The sequence below is a fragment of the Haliotis cracherodii genome, unplaced genomic scaffold (genome assembly GCF_022045235.1).
Source record: "Haliotis cracherodii isolate W230 unplaced genomic scaffold, xgHalCrac1.p SCAF_1, whole genome shotgun sequence".
NCBI classification, from domain to species: Eukaryota; Metazoa; Mollusca; class Gastropoda; order Lepetellida; family Haliotidae; genus Haliotis; species Haliotis cracherodii.
Genome location: NW_027266264.1, coordinates 41,007,508 through 41,029,651, shown reverse-complemented (window position 1 = coordinate 41,029,651; position 22,144 = coordinate 41,007,508). Strand labels below are relative to the sequence as shown.

The 22,144-nt window shown below is 37.9% G+C and overlaps 1 protein-coding gene across 3 annotated transcripts in view; it reads right to left on the bottom strand.

Annotated features, from left to right (window-relative positions):
- Positions 1 to 22,144, bottom strand: part of LOC139477956 (uncharacterized) — a 405,897-nt gene that overhangs the window by 257,115 nt on the left and 126,638 nt on the right. For all 3 annotated transcript variants that reach the window (XM_071260404.1, XM_071260406.1, XM_071260405.1), the window contains one exon: positions 20,728 to 20,882. In XM_071260404.1, coding sequence (XP_071116505.1) covers positions 20,728 to 20,882 — 155 coding nt within the window. The remainder of the gene's footprint in view (positions 1 to 20,727; positions 20,883 to 22,144) is intronic.

Genomic DNA, 22,144 nt, shown 5'->3' with positions numbered 1-22,144 from the left:
AAATGTTCCCAATATTTGGGAGAAAATTATACCATCGAAAAAATTGATAACATGACCGACGAAGAGATTAAAAAACTGTACGCGCGTTACAAGTCTAGACTGGGAGCTACCATGACTAAAACGATAGGGTCTTCTATATTACAACTATACACAGTCATAGCTAGTACGTTTCTCCCCATCCCGGCAGAACATCGCATGTATTTATGCGAATCTCTCGAGAAAGACCCATTCATCGAACACGCTATAAGCTCAGTGAGCTGTGAGTTTTATCATAGATACGGAAAGTTCTTAGCTCCACTCACCACAGCTTTAATAACGGCTAGGTATTGTCAATTTAAACATACGTGCCAACTTAATAATAATGGAGACACAACAGGTGACACCACAACAGATTGCGGAAACGGAACAGAATGAGGATGCACCACAAGTGAATGAGGAACCACCACAAGTGAATGAGAAAATACTAAAACCCAGAGTTACTAAGAACCCCCAAAAAATAGCTGCAGGAAGCTGCTGGCGCGCAAAGCAAAATTAATAAATAATTCAAATCCGATTAAAACATGGGCACTAGTAGGAGTTGCTGGTATAGCGGCTGTATGGTTCTTTTATAAGACCGGAGAAGACAAAACGTCACCCCCGCCGCAACAACAAGTTCAATTAGAGGTTAGTCCTCATATAATGCTATAAGAAGCATGACTACTCCAGTTACAGACGGTAAAATGTTGGTAAACGCAACGTATCATTCAGCGGTGGTCACCGGCTTGGCCATTGGCTATGCCCGTATGGCTAAAATGATTACTAAAGCCACACCTCCCAAGCTAGATTTTAATGGATTTGATATAGGTATGATGGTTCTGGATATTGGATTAGCAATGGCAACGAAGGATATGCTCATCAAACAAGGACTTATCCCGGAAGACATAATGAAGTAATTAAACATTTGAATATTTTATATTCATATACTATGGCATCAATTACGATGATGGTCGGTGGAGCTGTTGTTAATGCTCTAGCTTTTTCGGGGAGTAATTATTTATTTTCCAGTATGAGGGAATCAAACGCTAAAGAAGTTGAAGAGGAGCGTAAACGACATAACGAAGCTTTAGAACAATACCAAGCAGCTCAGTTACAATATACGCAGCAGAGAATGAAGAGATTAGACTTTATTCATGAACAACTGCTTAAGGAAGGACATTCAATTCCAACGTTTAAGGATGTTGAATCCGCCATGCACGAATACTACCTCGTTTATGGGAAAAAACTCGACCCAATACCTAGACCAACAATGAGTCAGTTTTATACACCGTCAGAGGCTCAGAAAGACCGAGAGGTCGCATTTGTTATTATGGGGTTATCTGCTCTATTGATTTTCAGCTATACAATAGTGTAGATGTGATTTGCATTTAGACAAATGATATGATAGATGTATATACCATGAATAACTGCAAGTTTACACTCATGGGGAAGACGACTCTATGTAACCGCCGCTGTGTTGATATTTACTGCGGTATACACAATTATTACATCAAGCGTGGACACATAAACTATACGTGTTCTGAATGCGGGATAGGGGTCAAAGGTCGTTATTGTTTATGTAAGAAACACGGTGCTGATAGGGTCAGGAATCAGATTATTTATGCTAGGAAGAGAGATTACATCAATGAGAGGAATAGGTTGGGGAGAATACGTATTTAGATATATGAAAACAACCAATTAGACATTTGTTTCATTTTGCATATACCATTCAACCACTATGGTTTTTGTCAGAGAGTTAAAAGCTATGGCAAAGCAACATGGTCTACGTGGATATTCTCGGATGAGAAAAGCTGAATTGATTACCTTACTCGGTTTGGAACCACCCCTGACTGTTAGAGAACTCAAAGCTAGAGCGAGAAACAGTGGACTGAGAGGTTGTTCTCGAATGAGAAGAGCTGAATTGATCGCTTTACTAGATAATAATCAACAAGACGAGGATGATAATAATCAACAAGAATTAATATTTGTACCCACATCCGCCGGCGTTGGTAAATATCTAAGAGGTTGGAAGATGGATATTAATTCCAACATGGATGTTAACGATATTAAGCCCATCATATCGAGTAAAATTAACGAGGAATTAGATGATTTACAAAGTATAAAATACCAGCTGACGATTAAAATGTCATTGAGTAAAAGTAACGCAGACGATAGCGTCGAATATTCCGAACCATATTTCCGAAGCAATCAAGAAGTTATAACTGAATCCGATACTATAAACGCATCATTAGATACATCAATTCAGAGGATACAGGAAACTTAGTTTATATTTAAAAAAATAAATCCGATGATTGTTTAAGAATGATGATAAGATCTGCATTGTTCCCCGTAGACAAAAATCCGGATAGACCTTCTAGCTATCCCCAAAACGATGGACTCAACTTCGATGGTATAGACGAACCTACACCAATATCACAAATTGATAAGGTGGAAAAGCAAAATAATTTAGCTATAAATGTTTTCGGACATTCTAAAGGAATTGTTGTACACAGGATAAGCTCCGCTCCGGAACATATTCCCAGAATCAATTCATTTCTGATCGAAAAAGATGGAAAATATCATTATACATGGATAAAGAGTTTAAACAGGCTATTATACGATCAAACAAAACATGCTAGAAAGAAATATTTCTGCGAAAGATGCCTGCATGGGTACAGCAGACAAGATCTATTAGAAGCGCATAAAGAAGACTGTAGAGGTGTTGGACAGACCGCTATCAGGATCGATATGCCTAAAGAGGGAAAAAATATATTAAAATTTGAACATTATTGTAATCAAATGCCAGTACCGTACGTAATTTACGCCGACTTCGAAGCGCTTATCAAGCCCATAGAAAATACCAACCAAAGCAATCAAGGTAGTACGTACAAAACTCAAGAACATATTCCTTGTGGGTTTGGATATATAGTTGTAAGGTATGATGGGAAAACAAACACTCCCATGATTTACAGAGGTCCCGATGCAGCGGGAAAGTTCCTAGAATATTTACAAAATGAAGAGAGAATAATCAGGGAAAAATTATCGTGTAAGAAACCCATGCGTTTGACGATAGATGATTGGAGGGCCCTCAAGAAGTCAACGAGTTGTCACGTTTGTAATAAACCCCTGGATGGGGATTCCGTAAGAGATTATTGTCACGTCACGGGTAATTATCAGGGAGCCGCTCATAACGAGTGTAACTTGAAACTAAAAATGAATGCTCAAACAATACCCATCCCCGTTGTGTTTCATAACCTTAGAGGATACGATTCACATCTCATTATGCAAGCTATCTCAAAGACCGACGGCGGTTTAACCTGCATTCCTAATAATATGGAAAAATACATATCGTTCTCGTTGACTAAACCTATACATTATAGGGACAAGGATGGGAAATCTAGAATAAAGCAAAGTAATGGGCTTAGATTCATAGACTCCGTACAGTTTCTGTTATCTTCCCTGGACAATTTAGCTAAAGCGAACAATCCCGACGACTTCGCTATAACAAATCAATATACAGATAAGATAACTCGTCATTTGCTGCTGAGAAAAGGTGTATATCCTTACGAATATATGGATGATTGGTCTAGATTCGAAGAAACTGAATTACCACCCCTCGAATCATTCTATAGTAACTTAACAGAATCTAGAATAACAGATGCCGATTATGAACATGCTCTGACGGTCTGGGATAAATTAGGTTGTAAGAATTTAGGCGATTATCACGATCTGTACTTAAAAACCGATGTACTGTTACTCGCCGATATATTCGAGATATTTAGAAAGACGTGTTTAAAACAATACGGCTTGGACCCAGCATGGTACTATTCCAGTCCCGGACTATCGTGGGATGCATTGTTGAAGAAGACCGGCGTAGAACTAAAATTACTCACAGATTACGATATGCACTTGTTTATTGAGAAAGGATTAAGAGGGGGTATATCGATGGCAGCGAAAAGGTATTCCAAGGCTAATAATAAATTAGTGGAAGGATACGATCCGAGTAAACCCGACACGCACATACTATATCTCGACGCTAACAATTTGTACGGATGGGCTATGAGTCAACCTTTACCCACAGGTGGTTTTGAGTGGGTCAATGTGAATGATATCAATAATAATGATGAGAATAAAGGGTACATACTAGAAGTTGACCTAGAATATCCAAGTTCGTTACATAAAGACCATAACAGTTATCCGCTAGCTCCCGAAAGATTAATGGTTAATAAAGTTTGGATGTCGGAATATCAACGCTCCTTGATGGGTAATAGTAGGTTAGCTAACGTAGAAAAACTCGTACCAAATTTGATGGATAAGACAAAATATATAGTTCACTACAGAAATCTCCAGTTGTATCTATCGTATCTATCTATAAGTTTGATGAAAGCCCTTGGATGGAGCCCTATATAAGGCTGAACACAGATTTAAGAAAGATAGCCACCAGCGATTTCGAAAAGAATCTATATAAGCTCATGAATAACTCGGTATTCGGTAAAACTATGGAGAATCTAAGGAAGCGTGTTGATGTTAAATTAGTCAGATCTAATGAGGAAGAAAGACTCAGGAAACTTATAGCCAGTCCGGCTTTTAACAGAACCAAGATATTCGATAACGACTTAGCCGCGTTGCATATGCAGAAAAGTAACATAAAATTCAACAGACCGGTGTACCTCGGTATGAGTATTCTCGACTTGTCAAAACACTTAATGTATGACTTTTATTACAACGAACTTAAGAAGCAATACGGCGATAGATGCGAGGTGTTATATACCGACACAGATTCTTTGTTGATGGAAATACAAACCGAGGATGTGTATAAAGATATGGCAGAAAAAATAGATATGTACGACACGAGCGATTACCCAAAAGATAATCCACTGCACAGCGTTGTAAATAAAAAGGTGTTAGGTAAGATGAAGGATGAATGTGCTGGGACTCCTATAGCGGAGTATGTGGGATTAAGACCTAAGATGTATTCTATAAATAAGTCCGATAATGGAGAGATAAGAAAAGCCAAGGGTGTTAAGAAGTATGTTGTAAAAAAGCATATCAAACACGAACAGTATAAAGAATCATTATTCAACGGTAGAACATTCAAACACGAGATGAACTCTTTAAGAAGTTACGATCATAGGATATATGGATTAAGAATGAACAAGACATCATTATCCCCCTTAGATACAAAGAGATGGATTGATAATGATGGTGTAACTACCTATGCTTATGGTTATGGTGGTAATACTGTACCGTCGGGAACTATGAACAACTCTTCTCGTACAAATGCCCTACCCGGTCCATCTTGAAGATAATAAAGAATAGGCTCTCCTTCTTTCATAACCAATCTACTAATGTTATACGTCTTAAGGGACCATATGGGATCGGTTGCGCGACGTAGACCTCCTTCGAGTTCACCGGGCTGGTATAAATATCTTACGCTTACTCTATCCGGAAGTTTTTGTTCTTTGCCTCTCCTCGGTGCTGAAGATTCGGAAGTCACGGATTTCATTTTAATCTCATCGGATGGTTTCTTCCCTATTAATCTCGTTACTTCATTATTCAGCGCTGATACAACGGCTGATAATCGTGTCACCCATTCGGTTGATCTCAATCGCTCGGATTTCATTTCGATCACATACTGATAGCCAAACAAACGTTCCGCTAGAGTCCTGTTAAATCTTTCAACAATGGCTTGACTGCGGTGGGCCTCTCTTTCACCACGGACGATTTTGACATCGTGCTTTGTTAACAGTTTAGTTACCGATCCCATAAACTCTCAACCGGGATCTACTTGAAATATCTTAGGCCATTTTAGCGGTCCGCGTTTATATATGCGGCTCAGTGCATTAGCTACTTCTGTTGAATCTTTCGAGGTTAATGGCTCTGCCTCTTTGTATCGACTAGCCACATCCACTACTGTTAAAGCGTATTTATACGTTTTGCGTTTTACCTTATCGTGGGGAAGAAACAAGAGGTCAGCCTGATGAACTTCATTCGTCGTAGAAATATCAAACTTCTTCCTCGGTATATAACGCGGTGCCGGTAAATATATTTGCCACAACGCTTGTTTCTTTAACCAATCCTTGGCCACATCTTTAGATACCTTAGCCGCGGTGGCTAATTTTTTTATTGCTCCTACACCTTTCCAATATCCTCGTGGGCTATAGTAAATTTTATTCATTATTAATTAATATTGATGTTTCGTTTAATATAACTCATGACTATCATTGAATCGCATAGTCATTTTGGCATAAAAAATTCCATCTGCAGTAGCAGTATAGGTATATGAATCCTGCTCCAGTGGAAGTGAGCCAGAACCATCATTACCTAAAAAAATTTATATCATTGGCCCCAGGTATTGGTCAATTTAGCTGAATCTTATGACTATCGTTGAATCGCATAATCATTTTGGCATAAAAAATTCCCCCTGTAGTGGTGGTATAGGTATATAAATCCGGCTCCAGTGGAAGTGAGCCAGAACCATCATTACCTATACTACTTACAGAATCCCCATCCAGGGGTTTATTACAAACATGACAACTTGTTGACTTCTTTTGGGCCCTCCAATCATCCCTCGTCATACACATGGGTTTCTTACACGATAATTTTTCCCTGATTATTCTCTCTTCATTTTGTAGATATTCTAGGAACTTTCCCGCTGCATCGGGACCTCTGTAAATCACGGGAGTGTTTGTTTTCCCATCATACCTTACAACTATATATCCAAACCCACAAGGAATATGTTCTTGAGTTTTGTATGTACAACTACAATCAGTATTGTGTTCGGTATTTTCTATGGGTTTGATAAGTGCTTCGAAGTCAGCGTAAATTACGTACAGTACTGGCATTTGATTACAATAATGTTCAAATTTTAATATATTTTTTCCCTCTTTAGGCATATCGATCCTGATAGCGGTCTGTCCAACACCTCTGCAGTCTTCTATATGCGCTTCTAATAGATCTTGTCTGCTGTACCCATGCAGGCATCTTTCGCAGAAATATTTCTTTCTAGCATGTTTTGTTTGATCGTATAATAGCCTGTTTAAACTCTTTATCCATGTATAATGATATTTTCCATCTTTTTCGATCAGAAATGAATTGATTCTGATATTCCGGAGCGGAGCGTATCCTGTGTACAACAATTCCTTTAGAATGTCCAAAAACATTTATAGCTAAATTATTTTGCTTTTCCACCTTATCAATTTGTGATATTGGTGTAGGTTCGTCTATACCAGGGGTCCGGAAAATTTAAAATCCCAATCGGACATTTACATTTATGCCACGCCCCCTTAAAACTGCTTATTTTAGTACGACTTTTTACACACAAATTACAAGTTGTAACGTATTTATAATATGATGAATTATGAATTGTTTTAATTTAAATTGTTTAATTCAACGGACAATTAATAACAAATAATATCATTTTAGATATATATGGAAAACATACGTTTGTTTCTGTTATAATAACGATCTGTTAACGTTGCGAACGGTCTAATTAATATTCATGAGTCTGCTCAAGTGTACGCATTGTAACATTTGGATCGAGACTATTATCCCATATTTGGTTATCACGTGACCTCACGGGAAAAGTGTTTTTTTTAAACTAAAGATTATTTAAAAACAAGACAGATAATATAATCATAAATCCTAAACTATCGTAGATAGCAATAGTTATTTGGATACTTTTTCATCTGTACTTCATCTATTATTGACCATAACAAAATTGGATATCGATCGTCACAGAAAGCAAAATGGCGGTCAATCAAGATTCAACATACGACTAGCTACTGAAAACAATAAAATCTGCAAATCCTCATTGTATGTCAACCAAGTGAAAGTCGTTAGCCACGACTTACAAAATGATCATTCAGACTTTGAGGGTTTGGCAGATCCGCTTGACTGATCTGCATCGGTCGACTGGCTGTCGTCACGCTTTCGCTTCTTGTCTGAGGTTACGTATCGTAGCATTGTGAGGATAATGAGGTACATCAATGATGCAAGGTATTTATGTACAGTTGTAAACACCTTTCACGCAAATTAACAAGATGTTCTCAGTAATTAATCCTCGATTAATCAGTGTCAACTCAATTTATTGCCTATTACAGTGATTGACTGATTGGACTATCATTGTCGGTACGATGTATTTACAGCAATCGAAACAAACAAAGCTTGACAGTGTAGATAATCTTCATTGTGTTACAACTGCAGACAGAAACTGCTCAGTCCTAACTGTTGATCATGTCCGGTCAAAATTTAAGAATGTCCGAACTGAAAAATTTAAATGTCCGGTAAGCAATATTTTAAACCGGACATTTGAGATTCCCAATCGGACATGTCCGGCGCATATGACGGTTTCCGGACCCCTGGTCTATACCATCGAAGTTGAGTCCATCGTTTTGGGGATAGCTAGAAGGTCTATTTGCAGTTTTAGAATCTACGGGGAACAATGCAGATCTTATCATCATTCTTAAACATTCTTTGAAGGGCATATAATTTGCTATATCTAAATATAAACTATCGATTTTATCCACACCCCAACCCGAACCTCTATTAGTCCAACGTTCTAAAGTTTCCTGTATTCTCTGAATTGATGTATCTAATGATGCGTTTATAGTATCGGATTCGGTTATAACTTCTTGATAGCTACGGAAATATGATTCGGTATATTCGAAGCTATCGTCTGTGTTACTTTTACTCAATAACATTTTAATCGTCAGCTGGTATTTTATACTATGTAAATCATCTAACTCCTCGTTAATTTTACTCCATATGATGGGCCTAATATCGTTAACATTCATGTTGGAATTAATATCCTTCTTCCAACCTCTTAGATATTTACCAACGCCGGTGAATGATGTGGGTATAAATATTAATTCTTGTTGTTTATTCTCAACATCATTAGGTTGATTATTATCTAGTAAAGTGATCAATTCAGCTCTTCTCATTCGAGAATAACCTCTCAGCCCACTGCTTCTCGCTTGAGCTTTGAGTTCTCTAACAGTCTGGTGTTTGTTGTATTCCAAACCGAATAAGGTAATCAATTCAGCTTTTCTCATTCGAGAATATCCACGTAGACCACATTGCTTTGCCTTTGCAACTCTCTGACAAAAACCATTGTGACCATGGTATATGCAAAATGAGACAAATGTCTAATTGGTTGTTTTTTCATATATCTAAATACGTATTCTCCCCAACCTATTCCTCTCATTGATATAATCTCTCTTCCTAGCATAAATAATCTGGTTCCTGACCCTATCAGCAACGTGTTCCTTACATAAACAATAATGACCTTTGACCCCTATCCCGCATACAGAACACGTATAGTTTATGTTTCCGCGCTTGATGCAATAATTGTGTACGCCGCAGTAAATTTCAACACAGCGTCGGTTACATAGAGTCTTCTTACCCATGGGTGTAAATCTGTAATGATTCATGGTTTATACATCTATCATAACATTTGTCTAAATGCAAATCACATCTACGCTAGTGATGTGTAGCCACAGCTGTCGCTATAACTAGGTCATGGCTTATGAGTAGTCATGGTATAGCTGAAAATCAATACAGCAGATAACCCCATAATCACAAATGCGACCTCGCGGTCTTTCTGAGCCTCTGACTCATTGTTGGTCTCGGTATTGGGTCAAGTTTTTTCCCATAAACGAGAAAGTATTCGGGCATGGCAGATTCGTCATCCTTAAACGTTTGAATTGAATGTCCTTCCTTACGCATTTCTTCATTCTCTGCCGTGTATATTGTGACTGAGCTGCTTCGAGTTGTTCTAAAGCTTTATTATGTCTTTTACGCTCCTCTTCAACTTCTTTAGCGTTTGATTCCTTCAAAGCAGAAAATAAATAATTACTCCCCGAAAAAGCTAGAGCATTAACAATAGCTCCACCGACCATCATTGCAATTGTTGCCATATGTTCAATAATATAAAATATTCAAATGTTTAATTAATTACTTCATTATGTCTTCCGGGATAAGCCCTTGTTTGATGAGCATATCCTTCGTTGCCATAGCCAATCAAATATCCAGAACCATCATACCTATATCAAATCCATTAAAATCTAACTTGGGACGTGTGGCTTTAGTAATCATTTTAGCTATACGGGCATAGCCAATGGCCAAGCCGGTGACCACCGCTGAATGATACGTTGCGTTTACCAACATTTTACCGTCTGTAACTGGAGTAGTCATGCTTCTTATAGCATTATATGGGGGCTAACCTCTAATTGAACTTGTTGTTGCATTGGGGGTGACGTTTTCTCTTCTCCGGTCTTATAAAAGAACCATACAGCCGCTATAGCAGCAACTCCTACTAGTGCCCATGTTTTAATCGGATTAATATTTGAATTATTTATTAATTTCGCTTTGCGCGCCAGTCCTCCCTTCCTCCCAGCTGCTATTTTCAAAGGATTCTTTGTCACTCTGGGTTGTTTTTTTGTTTGTGGTGCAATCGCTGGTTTCTTATTCACTAGTTGTTCCTCGTTCACATGTTGTTGCGTTTCTGCAATCTGTTATGGTGTCACTTGAGTCTCCATTATTTATTTGAACTTCGTTCTTTATATTATTAAGTGGGCACGTATGTTTAAATTGACAATATCTAGCTGTTATTAAAGCTGTGGTGAGTGGAGCTAAAAACATTCCGTATCTATGATAAAACTCACAGCTCACTGAGCTTATAGCGTGTTCGATGAATGGGTCTTTCTCTAGAGATTCGCATAAATACATGCAATGTTCAGCCGGGATAGGAAGAAACGTACTAGCTACGACTGTGTATAGTTGTAATATAGCCGACCCTATCGTTTTAGTCATGGTAGCTCCCAGTCTAGACTTGTAACGCGCGTACAGTGTTTTAATCTCTTCGTCGGTCATGAGATATTTAAGTCTAACATAATATAATATGACATATCCAATACATCCCGTAAAAATGAACTGTTGCGAAAGAATGAAGATTTCGAACCACATTTTATGTCATATTACCCCCTTATGTTCAATTTGCTACATTTTGCTATAATTTTGCTATTTTTGCTATAATTTTGCTACATTTTGCTATAATTTTGCTACATTTTGCTAAGCAATTGCATAAGCAGCTGGTTGATCGGTTTTTAATATGAGTTTACAGTGCTTCGTTGCCGCTAACAGTTTTCTGACTTTATCTCGTTCGAGCTTGGTATAAATGACATCATTTTCGCGTAGACATTCCTCGAATGAATTTCGGTCTTTGCAATGACAGAGTGCTACCCATTTGGATCTTTCAAGACAGAGCTGTATTTTTGAGTAAGTACCCAAACGCTATGTTGAGTATGCCGACCGGAGAATGCTAAATACGAAAGCATATCTTTCATTTTTGTTAATTCTTTACTCGCGCTGCAGTTGTCTATTACGAAAAGGGTTGATTCTCCTTTGTATTTTTCGTGACATACTTGTAAACAGTCTTGTAAACGATCGCCCGGATCGACTCTGTGTACCCCGTCGTCATTCATTACCCAATCTCTCGATAGGTATGTTTTATTAACGCTTATAGTCGGGCACAGAATAATAATATGATCGAAAACGTCCCTATAATGACTTTCTAAAATATCTAGAATAAAAGCTGTTTTTCCGCAGCCCGTTTGCCCGCATATGATAGCGCAGTGCGGATCTTTAGGTAAAAGATTATTAATAGATTGCTTGCACGAATCTCCCATTCTGTATATTAAGTTGCGCATCCATAATCACGTACAAATATATGTTTAATTTACCAGCTGATTCCTGGAGCTTCGTTATCTGTATAGTGACACCCTCGCTAGCATTTTCTATTCTCCTCCCACTGCCGTGTAGTTGGTCATCGTCCGTTGTTCGCATGTCTAGCCATAGCGCGTACTTTGTGGTGAGGTATTCACCCATCGATACACTCCCGAGAGACAGATCTTTCACAACTGCGATAACTTCCGGGGAACGTTTTATAGAAGGAAGTTTTTTAATCTCATCCCACTGGTGATACGCTAGCATTCCTTGGCTATATAGTTGATTAGGAACGCCCTCGATAGTCAATTCTACTTTTGTAATCTTGGGATTGTAGAACTTCTCGGTATTTCTTTTAAATGCATTAGAGGGGTCCTCGAACAACATTAAAATACCCTTCAACGACCTCGTGGGGACGTTTAGATTAATATTCCACATCGTATCTTTTTTGTTCCTTGTGATCTTTCGGTGTCGCAGCACGCGATCGTACAAAATGGCTAAACCTCCGGTATAATGGTTACGAATTTGTCTGGCTAATTCGGGATCCGTTATCATATCGTACTCCAGCGAGATATTGTCAATGGAATAGCTAGCATCTTCACCAGCTGTTCTGATTACTCTACCGTAGTCATTAAAAGTAAGTTCGTATTCTAACCTATCGCCTAGGGATGCTTGATAAAAGGGCATGTGGGACTTTAGTAATTCTATTTTCAGCGCCCACGCACAGTCTCAATGTGTTCCGATTACAAATACCTTGGTACTGTAAGTTTTCCCGCTCTTTATCCGTTCTCCAGAGATCCATGTAACAATAGTATACATCGCTATCGTTGATACTCAAAACCTCATTACCGCTAATTATAATCGCAATTTTCTTAACGATAGCACGACCTATGTTCTAAACGGGCTCCCTGTTAACGTCAGTAGAAGTCAAAATAATCGTAAATGCTAGTCGGACAGTTCCCGGAACTAACACATCGTGTGCGCCGAGATTAGGAAAGCGAACAAGAAGCATTTGATTCTGATCGATGGTACTAGGGTTATTAGTTATAGTTACAGACTGACGAATTGCTTTGACCCCTAATGGATCTCGAAGTCTACGTTGTGGGTTTAACTTGCCTCCGTATTGCGAAGACATTGTTATATTGAAATTATATAACCATATGTTTAATATAAAAATGACTGATTTTGATCTAGATTATTTAGATAACCCAAATCCAATCGAAGAGGGTACTGATGAAACCAGCTTTATGAATCTTAACGATGAACTTTTGAACCCAACCGTAAATGATGAACTTTTGAAACCAGCCGTTGATGATTATTACTATACCTTTAAAGATGATAGTCCTATTGGTCGTGACTATTCAAAGTTTGAGATAGATAGTAAAGGAATATTGCGACTGCGTGGCAAACCTGATATAGATCTTATGCATTCTCGTACTCGTAATCCCCTAGCCTTGTCTACGATAGCCGGTAAACACGGCATCAGCACTGTTCGTGATCAATTAGGTTTTGTAGACTACTCACGACTTTCCGCGAAGACTACTAAGGCTCTTCGGACTGTGCGTGATAAACTCGTTAACAACACAGATAATTTGGAAGCTTTCTCGATGGTGGCCTCGGATGGACTCGGAGAAATCTTGGATACCTATTACGGTAATTCCACGGTCAGTGTATCACCATATTCGAAGTTCAGTATTAGGGAATTATGAGGTCTTGACAAGGCAATGCGAACAATGCGGGGAGAACTCATCAATAATACAGCCAAGATATCCGAAATCGACAAGCATATAGCTTACGAGAAAACAAAACTTGAACAGGCGGGCGATGAGTTCAGTAGACGCCGCGTTGCGGAAAGATTGCGTAACTTAGAAGACGAAAGACTGGCCCGCCTAGAAGCAGTTTCCAGTAATAGAAAGGCACTTCATTCGCAAATCAGTTGAATTCGAGAAACTATCGATCAAGTCCTCAACGATGACACCACACTGGCCGATAAAATTAAAACATTGTTCAGAGAACCGGGAATAACAATTGCCAGTATTTTAACCGCGTTGGGATTTATTATATCCACTTTGACTCTCGCGTTAACAGGTGGCACAGGTGGTACAGGTGGTAGTACACCACCTACGTCTGATGGTATAAAAGAGAGGATAAAAAAGCATTTAAAAGCATTAGGTTCAGCACTGGGAAAGCTCGCTGAGAAAGCCGCGGCCACACTTCCCGGTATAATAGGGAGTGTTGTTTCCTGGCTATTGAATTTATTAGCTAAGACCACCACTTGGCTTAGTCAAAACTTGTGGGCACTGATCGTAGAAATCGCAGGGCTGTTGTACGTATCCGCTAAGAACTATTTAACCAAATCAGTTCACTATGAACTATTTAACCAAATCATGAGTAAACCGGCCGCGACTCCACCTAATACAAGCGCTGTTTTTTCATCGATATGTTGTTGATTTTTAGCTGCAATATGCGGTGACACTTGTGCGTTAGTAGATGGTTGAGCGATAGTTGGTGTTTGTGGCTTGACTAATCCCTTTTCACCTGTGATTGTTTGCATTATTGATTCGACGTTAATATCTGAATTTATACCTGGTTTTTGTTGATCGGTAGCAATAACAATTTTATTATTATAGCCTATCACTTGACCGATCTTAAGTTCCATATTACTCGGAGACATGTATAGTCCCGGCGCATAAACGTAGTTCACTTTGGATTGAGCGTACTGTAATACATCTTGAAAACACTTTATAAACGATGGTATGTCAACTGGTGAATTAATGGCGTCCTCGACGTTTGCGACAAACTGTTTTTGCGCATCGAGCGCCGTCCCAGAACCGATAATGGACGTTCGTGTTTGCGATTGTGCTCTGAGAATTGCCCATACATAAGTTCTTATCGATTCATTAACTCTTACAAATCCTGGGTCTGGGTTAGTAAAATTATTTTCCGTTTTATCATTAAGAAATTCATTCCAAGCGTTTGTGGTATCGTTCAGTTGTATAATTTTTTTAACAATATAAGGCAAGCCACTCTTAAAACTCATAATATCTTTCCTCCAATCATTATTAAAAAGTTGCCAGTTGTTATCCCAATTATGAGTTTTTAAGAAAATATTATGTAATCTTACATAAAGTTTGCTGGTACGCAACAACTTAGGAAAATCAACTTTATATTTATTAAGTTCTTTATATAAATAATCGCTTCTTCTTTGACGGTTATTTCCCCTGTGTGAGGAACACCTAGACCATGGTTTGCTCTTTTAATGCGCCAATCTTTACTCGTAGAAACATTAAATTCCTGACAAATACGTTCGAATGCCCACCTATCATAATTATTATTTGTGGAATTCCACGCTCGATCATGCGGTAACGGAGCACTAATTTCTTTAAGTATACGTCTAATCTGATAGTACATGTGAAATATTATAACAGACTCATTCAGCATATATCCTGGGGAATAAAGAGATACGCCACATCCCGTTGTGGCACACCATATGGCAAAGTTTAACTTATTCTGCCAAAATTGCATCGGATTGTGAAACCAATCGTGCACCATTTTATCGCTAGTTGCCGTGACCCTGTAATTTTTAAAGATATCGGGGAATTTAACGAAAAATTCAGCACCAGAGGCAGTTACTATAATTGATTGATTAGTAATGTAAGTTGATTTCATATTTAAGTTATGATATAGTATCATTGTATATTTAATATGTATGTTACACTCCCGGGAATAACAAATGGTCAGTCTATTGAACTGCTTCATACTATCGATAACTCGGATGGACAACTCAAAGTCGCCCTATGCGATATAACGTATTACCCGCTGTGGACCAATATAAGTATTGCGAGAGATAATTATAGGTTCTTAATAAATAAAAAAGAACACTTTATACCTGATGGGTATTACAGCGTATGCTCACTCAATGATGAAATTTTTAAACCTTTGGGAGTTAGTCTCACACAAAATGAGTCGAATGGGATGCTGATTTTGAACACTGGAGAAAAGGAAGTAGGTATTGTCCTGGACTTAACAAAAACACTTGGATTTTTATAAGGAGAGGAAAAAGTATTTATATTAATACCACCCAACCAAACACGGCAAGGAGATAAATTACCCGATTTAGTTCTCTATAAAGAGTTGTCCATCCATCTTGATCAAATAAGCACGACGGATAATATTCAACTAGAAAGTCCTTCAACTCTGCTCAGATCTATTCCAGTGAAAAATGAAAAATATAATAGTGGTAGAACGGTATTTTTCTCAAAATTACAATATAAAAAATTAAAGCGGGGTATTATTTCAGACCTCAAAATTTCTGTATTAGATGCAAAACACCAACCTGTACATATAGGATACTTAAGTGTAACACTCCATATTATAAATAATGGTTGATGCATCAGGCCCTGGAACGCTCAGACAATGTAATACAATTGCGCTTTCCGATCTCGGAGACGATAATGTATACAAGCGGAAAGAAGTTACATTCACGGGTAATCTAGAAGATTTAAGCGATGTCGATGTTAGTAGACTCCTTAAAAACACTTCGTACAATATTACTCGCAACGGTGAGAATAAATGGACTATGGTCGAAGCAAATATCGAGTGGCTATTGAATATCGTCATTACCCCACCTTATGTGATGATGGGTAAGGGACATAATTTAACTAAGATAATAAATAGTGGTATCGTACTCGTGGCTTATATCCCGTCAAAACAAAAAAGTGTCACTCCCCTGCCAGAAGACCCAGGTCATATGTTATATAGTCGTCCGGCCTTACAAAATGTTAGTTTAAATTTGGTTACAGAATTCGATGATATTAAAGTTAACTGGAGTGCAATACCTAATATTTCTACGCTTATTATTGAAGTCTTGTTCGGAGATGCACCGGTAGATGCCTTTGAAATATTAACAGGTCTATCGATTAAATGGCTCAAGAAACACGAGCGTCAACGTTGCAGTATTATTCATATCGGAGCATCGCCCGTTGCAACCCTCGAGGGGGTTCAAATTATTAAAAGTGGTAGTGTTTCTCTTACTAAGATATTCTTGCCATATAATATTCATTTGATAAGGTTGATGTATACTCTCAAAACATTTAAGGAAGACCAATTAAAGACTTATATATTTGTAATATACACTATGAGTTTATATCCGGCGCTCGATGAGGCATTTGAAAAGATGGAAACTGTTGATGGATTTCGATTACATCAAATAAGCGACATAAAACATCGAATAGAGAAGGATAGGGAGTTGAGACTTGGATTGTATAAAAAGTATCGCAGAGCCGTGAATGCTCTGGACAGAGTTGACACCGCGCTTGTAGCAGCTGGCATGGGACTCGGTGTAGCTGGTGTTGGTTTATTATCAACTATAATCGCCGCGCCTATCGTGCTCGGCATGGAAATAGCTGCTGGAGTCGCGGGACTGGCAGGAATAGCAATAAAATTCATTTCTCGTAGGTTGCACAAGAAAGCATTAAAACACGATAATATTCGGATACTCGCCGAAGCAAAGTTGAACAGCATTGAGGATCATATTTCGACAGCAATGGTCGATTGTAAGATATCCGAGGATGAGTTTCGTTTAGTGCTGTCGGAACTCACCAAATACAATGCAATGAAGCAGGAGATTCGATCAAAATCTCGTAAGACCAGTGGTATTAGCGAAGACGAGAAAAAAAAGTTCATAGAACAGGGGAGGCAACAAGCGCGTCAATTATTCTGTGCCAAAACCAAAGAACTGGTTGGAGATTAAAAATAGATTGCTTACTATCGTTTGATCACATTTAGACAAATGCTTACATAAATATATATAATAATGGAGATCGAAAAAGCTATTAAATGGAGAGAATTACCACAAGGTTTTTATTATATCAGTGATGTCAAACCAACCAAATATGGTTATCAATTCTTTCTTATCAATTTACAAGAAGAGTGTAGTTATATAGTCTGGTCTCCTAGTAAAATGAACGAAGAACTTAATAAAAATGTTGAATATCGCTTTATTGATAAAAATAATAAAGAATATTTCTATTACCATTTAGACTGAATGGCCCCAGGTATTGGTGAGCTGGAGCCAATTTAACTTAATCTCATGACTATTGTTGAATCGCATAATCATTTTGGCATAAAAAATGCCACCTGTAGTAGCAGTATAGGTATATAAATCCAGCTCCAGTGGGGTTGCGGCAGAACCATCATTACCTATACTACTAGTTTAACTTCCAGTCAGCCGTAAGCTTTCCCTCAGGAATTGGGTTTCATTACCCATCCTTCCATCCCATGCCATGTTAGCTGTATGAGGAGTTATTCTATTCATGATACCGGTAGGTCATTCTCTGCAAAGGTGGAATAGGTTGTACACATTGTACATGTCTCAGGAAGGGTGTTTTCGCTCACATTATTGTCTATCACTTTTCATGCTGCAACTACAAAGTTTGCCAAGATACATATTGCCTTCCATCAACATGCAACTGTTATTAAACTAGTAAATAGTTTTGCTGTATGAGGAGTTATTCCAGTATTATCAATCCATGATATTTCATGCTCTGCAAAGGATGACAGGGCTTTTAACTGCGTTGCCAGTATTTTAAAATTATTTCTTTTTGTCGCCTTGGTACACATTGTACTCGTTTTATGAAGGGAGTTTCTCTGAAGTGACACTTCATGCTGCAAAGCTTATCAAGATATTGCATTGCCTTGCATCAACACTCACCTGTTATGAAACAAGTATGTTAAGTGGATGCATTAGGAATTATTCAAGTAGCATCAATCCACGATATTTTAGGCTCTGCAAAGTCTGGCCAGGTCTTGAACTGATTTGCCATTTTTTTTTTTTTATTCATCGCCTCTGTACACAATGTACATGGTTTATGTGAGGAGTTTCTCATGCCTATCTATGACATTGCATGCTGCAAAGTTTGCCAAGATATTGTTTGCCTTGCATCAGCAACCAACTGTTAAACTAGTTGGTATCAGCATCCAACTGTTATTAGACAATATTGTCATTTCGTGCAGTTTAGTTGAATAATTATTACTGCGCCCGAACCGGAGTTGTTAAAGGCAGTTTTCATTGGACTATGCATAGACTCATTAGTCCAGCCAAAATATAACTCAGAAATTCCAGTCTAGTTCAGCAAGGGGTGGAAACAAGACATTCAGTCAGTGAACTTACTAGCCTCAAAAATCATATGTACTAAATCTAGTCAAATTCCAAACATTAATGCCGCATTATCTTGAACACAAGTGACAAAGTGACCTTAACCATCACCCAATTACATGTGAGAAGATTGTTTTTCACAAACTATAGAAGCAGTAAGAACAATGGGGGGTTTGTCAAACAGCCCTGAAAATGCTCCCATGTAGGTCTTTTAGTGTTTGTTTAGTGTCAAGTGTAGTGGGTTTTTTAAATCAATTTTACCATTTTATAAAATACCCAGGATTCAATCACCTACAAAGCCCAGTTTGGAGCCTGATTTGAATGTTTATAAAAAGATGTCCAATTGGATAAACCCTTATTGTATCATTCTATTTCTACAACTCTTACCTTCAAACAAATTTATTCATATGGTAATCTTTTACCTAGATAATGCTCTGTCCTTGTTACAACATGTAATGGCCACAGAGACCCCAACATAAATTATGCTAAATGAGGGTTATAACATACCTACGGAAGCCTTTTAGGGCCGTCTGGTTTTTTAATTTTTTCGATACTATCTTGAAATTTCAAGATACTAAGTTGAAATTTCAAGATACTATCTTGAAATTTCAAGATACTAAGTTGAAATTTCAAGGTAGAGAAGTTGAAATTTCAAGATAGAGAAGTTGAAATTTCAAGATACTAAGTTGAAATTTCAAGATAGAGAAGTTGAAATTTCAAGATACTAAGTTGAAATTTCAAGATAGAGAAGTTGAAATTTCAAGATAGAGAAGTTGAAATTTCAAGATACTAAGTTGATATTTCAAGATTATTCACTTCAAACCTATTTTTACATCTTAGGATGTTAAAAACTTATTATCTTGAAAATTCAACTTATTATCTTGAAATTTCAATTTAGTATCTTGAAATTTCAACTTAGTATCTTGAAATTTCAACTTATTATCTTGAAATTTCAAGATAGTATCTTGAAATTTCAACTTAGTATCTTGAAATTTCAACTTAGTATCTTGAAATTTCAACTTAAAATCTTGAAATTTCAACTTAGTATCTTGAAATTTCAACTTAGAATCTTGAAATTTCAACTTAGAATCTTGAAATTTCAACTTAGTATCTTGAAATTTCAAGATAGTATCGAAAAAAACAAAAAAAAACAAATGGCCCTAAAAGGCTTCCGTACATACCTCCATAGATGAAGATAATAAATCAACTCTTTGCACTAAGTCAAGAGACCTGGATGTTAGTAATGACTGTAAAAGTCCACTTTCCACCCTTGCCGAACTAGGCTGGAATTATGGAATTATATTTTAGCTGGACTAACGAGTCTATGCACAGTCCAATCAAATTCAGGTAACGAAATCAACATCTGGTTCATAGACTGCCATGGAGACTTAAGTCGATTGCAGGATTTGCAAAGCATGTGTACCAAACAACTCAGCGTCAACAGATATTTTCCAAATCTTTTCATGTTTTCAATGAAAGTGCTCACATGATTTGATGCACTTCACGAAGTAAGACGCGTTTTATCATAATATAGATTTTGATTATCGATCAGATCATCTTGACTGGGCGCCACCACTTTGTTTGAAGCAAATGTAAGTGTTAGTAATCTGATTGGTCAGTAGGAGAGACATAGAAGGGACGAACTCATATTAGCCACTAGCAGCGCTACGATTGAGCCCAGAAATTCCAGCCTAGTTCTGCAAGGGTGGAAACTGGACTTTTACAGTCAGTTAATTCCCTTGCCTTGGGAAGATGGCAACATCCAGAACATGATATAGTTGTATAACCCTGTTCATGATCAAAAGAATGCAAAGATGAAAGGAAATCATTACCTCATTTGCTTTCAAAATTGACAGGTTCCTGAGACAGCCAAGTGCTGCAGCCAGCATGTGTGCAGCAAGGGGCTGTGTGCTGTAGGATGTTGCCTTCATTACCTTGTGCAGAGCTTCCAGGATACCATACCTCACAAACAGTACCTGCTGGTCGCCTGATCAATCAAATAGGTTATCTTATGTATTAACCCCACCTAGGACCAACCTGACAAGTTAATTTCACTAAAGTTAAAGCGGTTAATGAGCAAAATACACTTCTAATTTTTTAAATAATTAGGAATAATTTGCACGCAATGACCCCTGCATAATGTAAACAAACATATGTTGCCTGATCTACTAGGACTATCAATATATTTTTCAATCGGTGACAATTAGCGCCATTAATAATTGCAAAATATATACAAATAATTGCAAGTGACAATGTAATCAATCCCTCTCACATAACAATAATGATCCCACATCCACTGGTTGGTGATAACTTTCAGGTATCCTGCAGAATGTTGATAAAAATACAGCCCAAATTACCAGTGGCACTCTTACTGTCACTGTCACATCAGGTATGTTCAATGTTTCTCTGAGTATCCAGGTTGGAATGTCTGGTTTATTTCAAATTGGTAATAGTATTTTGGTTATCAACAACAAATTTCACAACTGAAGTTCGAACTTCGCGATGTAGGGCATAGTGAGTGAGTGAGTTGGGTTTAACGCCACTTTTTTAATATCCACAATACTACATCATAACGTGCTCATACCTAGCAGAGACTGTCCACAATACTCAAACATACTGTTCTCATACCTAGCAGAGACTGTCCACAATACTCCAACATATCGTGCTCATACCTAGCAGAGACTGTCCACAATACTCCAACATGTCATGCTCATACCTGGCAGAGACTGTCCACAATACTCCAACATGTCATGCTCATACCTGGCAGAGACTGTCCACAATACTCCAACATATCATGCTCATACCTAGCAGAGACTGTCCACAATACTACATCATATCGTGCTCATACCTAGCAGAGACTGTCCACAATACTACAACATACTGTTCTCATACCTAGCAGAGACTGTCCACAATACTCTAACATATCATGCTCATACCTAGCAGAGACTGTCCACAATACTCAAACATACTGTTCTCATACCTAGCAGAGACTGTCCTCAATACTCAAACATATCATGCTCATACCTAGCAGAGACTGTCCACAATACTCAAACATACTGTTCTAATACCTAGCAGAGACTGTCCACAATACTCAAACATATCATGCTCATACCTAGTAGAGACTGTCCACAATACTCTAACATACTGTGCTCATACCTAGTAGAGACTGTCCACAATACTCCCACATGGCATCGTGCTTATACCTAGCAGAGACTGTCCACAATACTCCAACATATCGTGCTCATACCT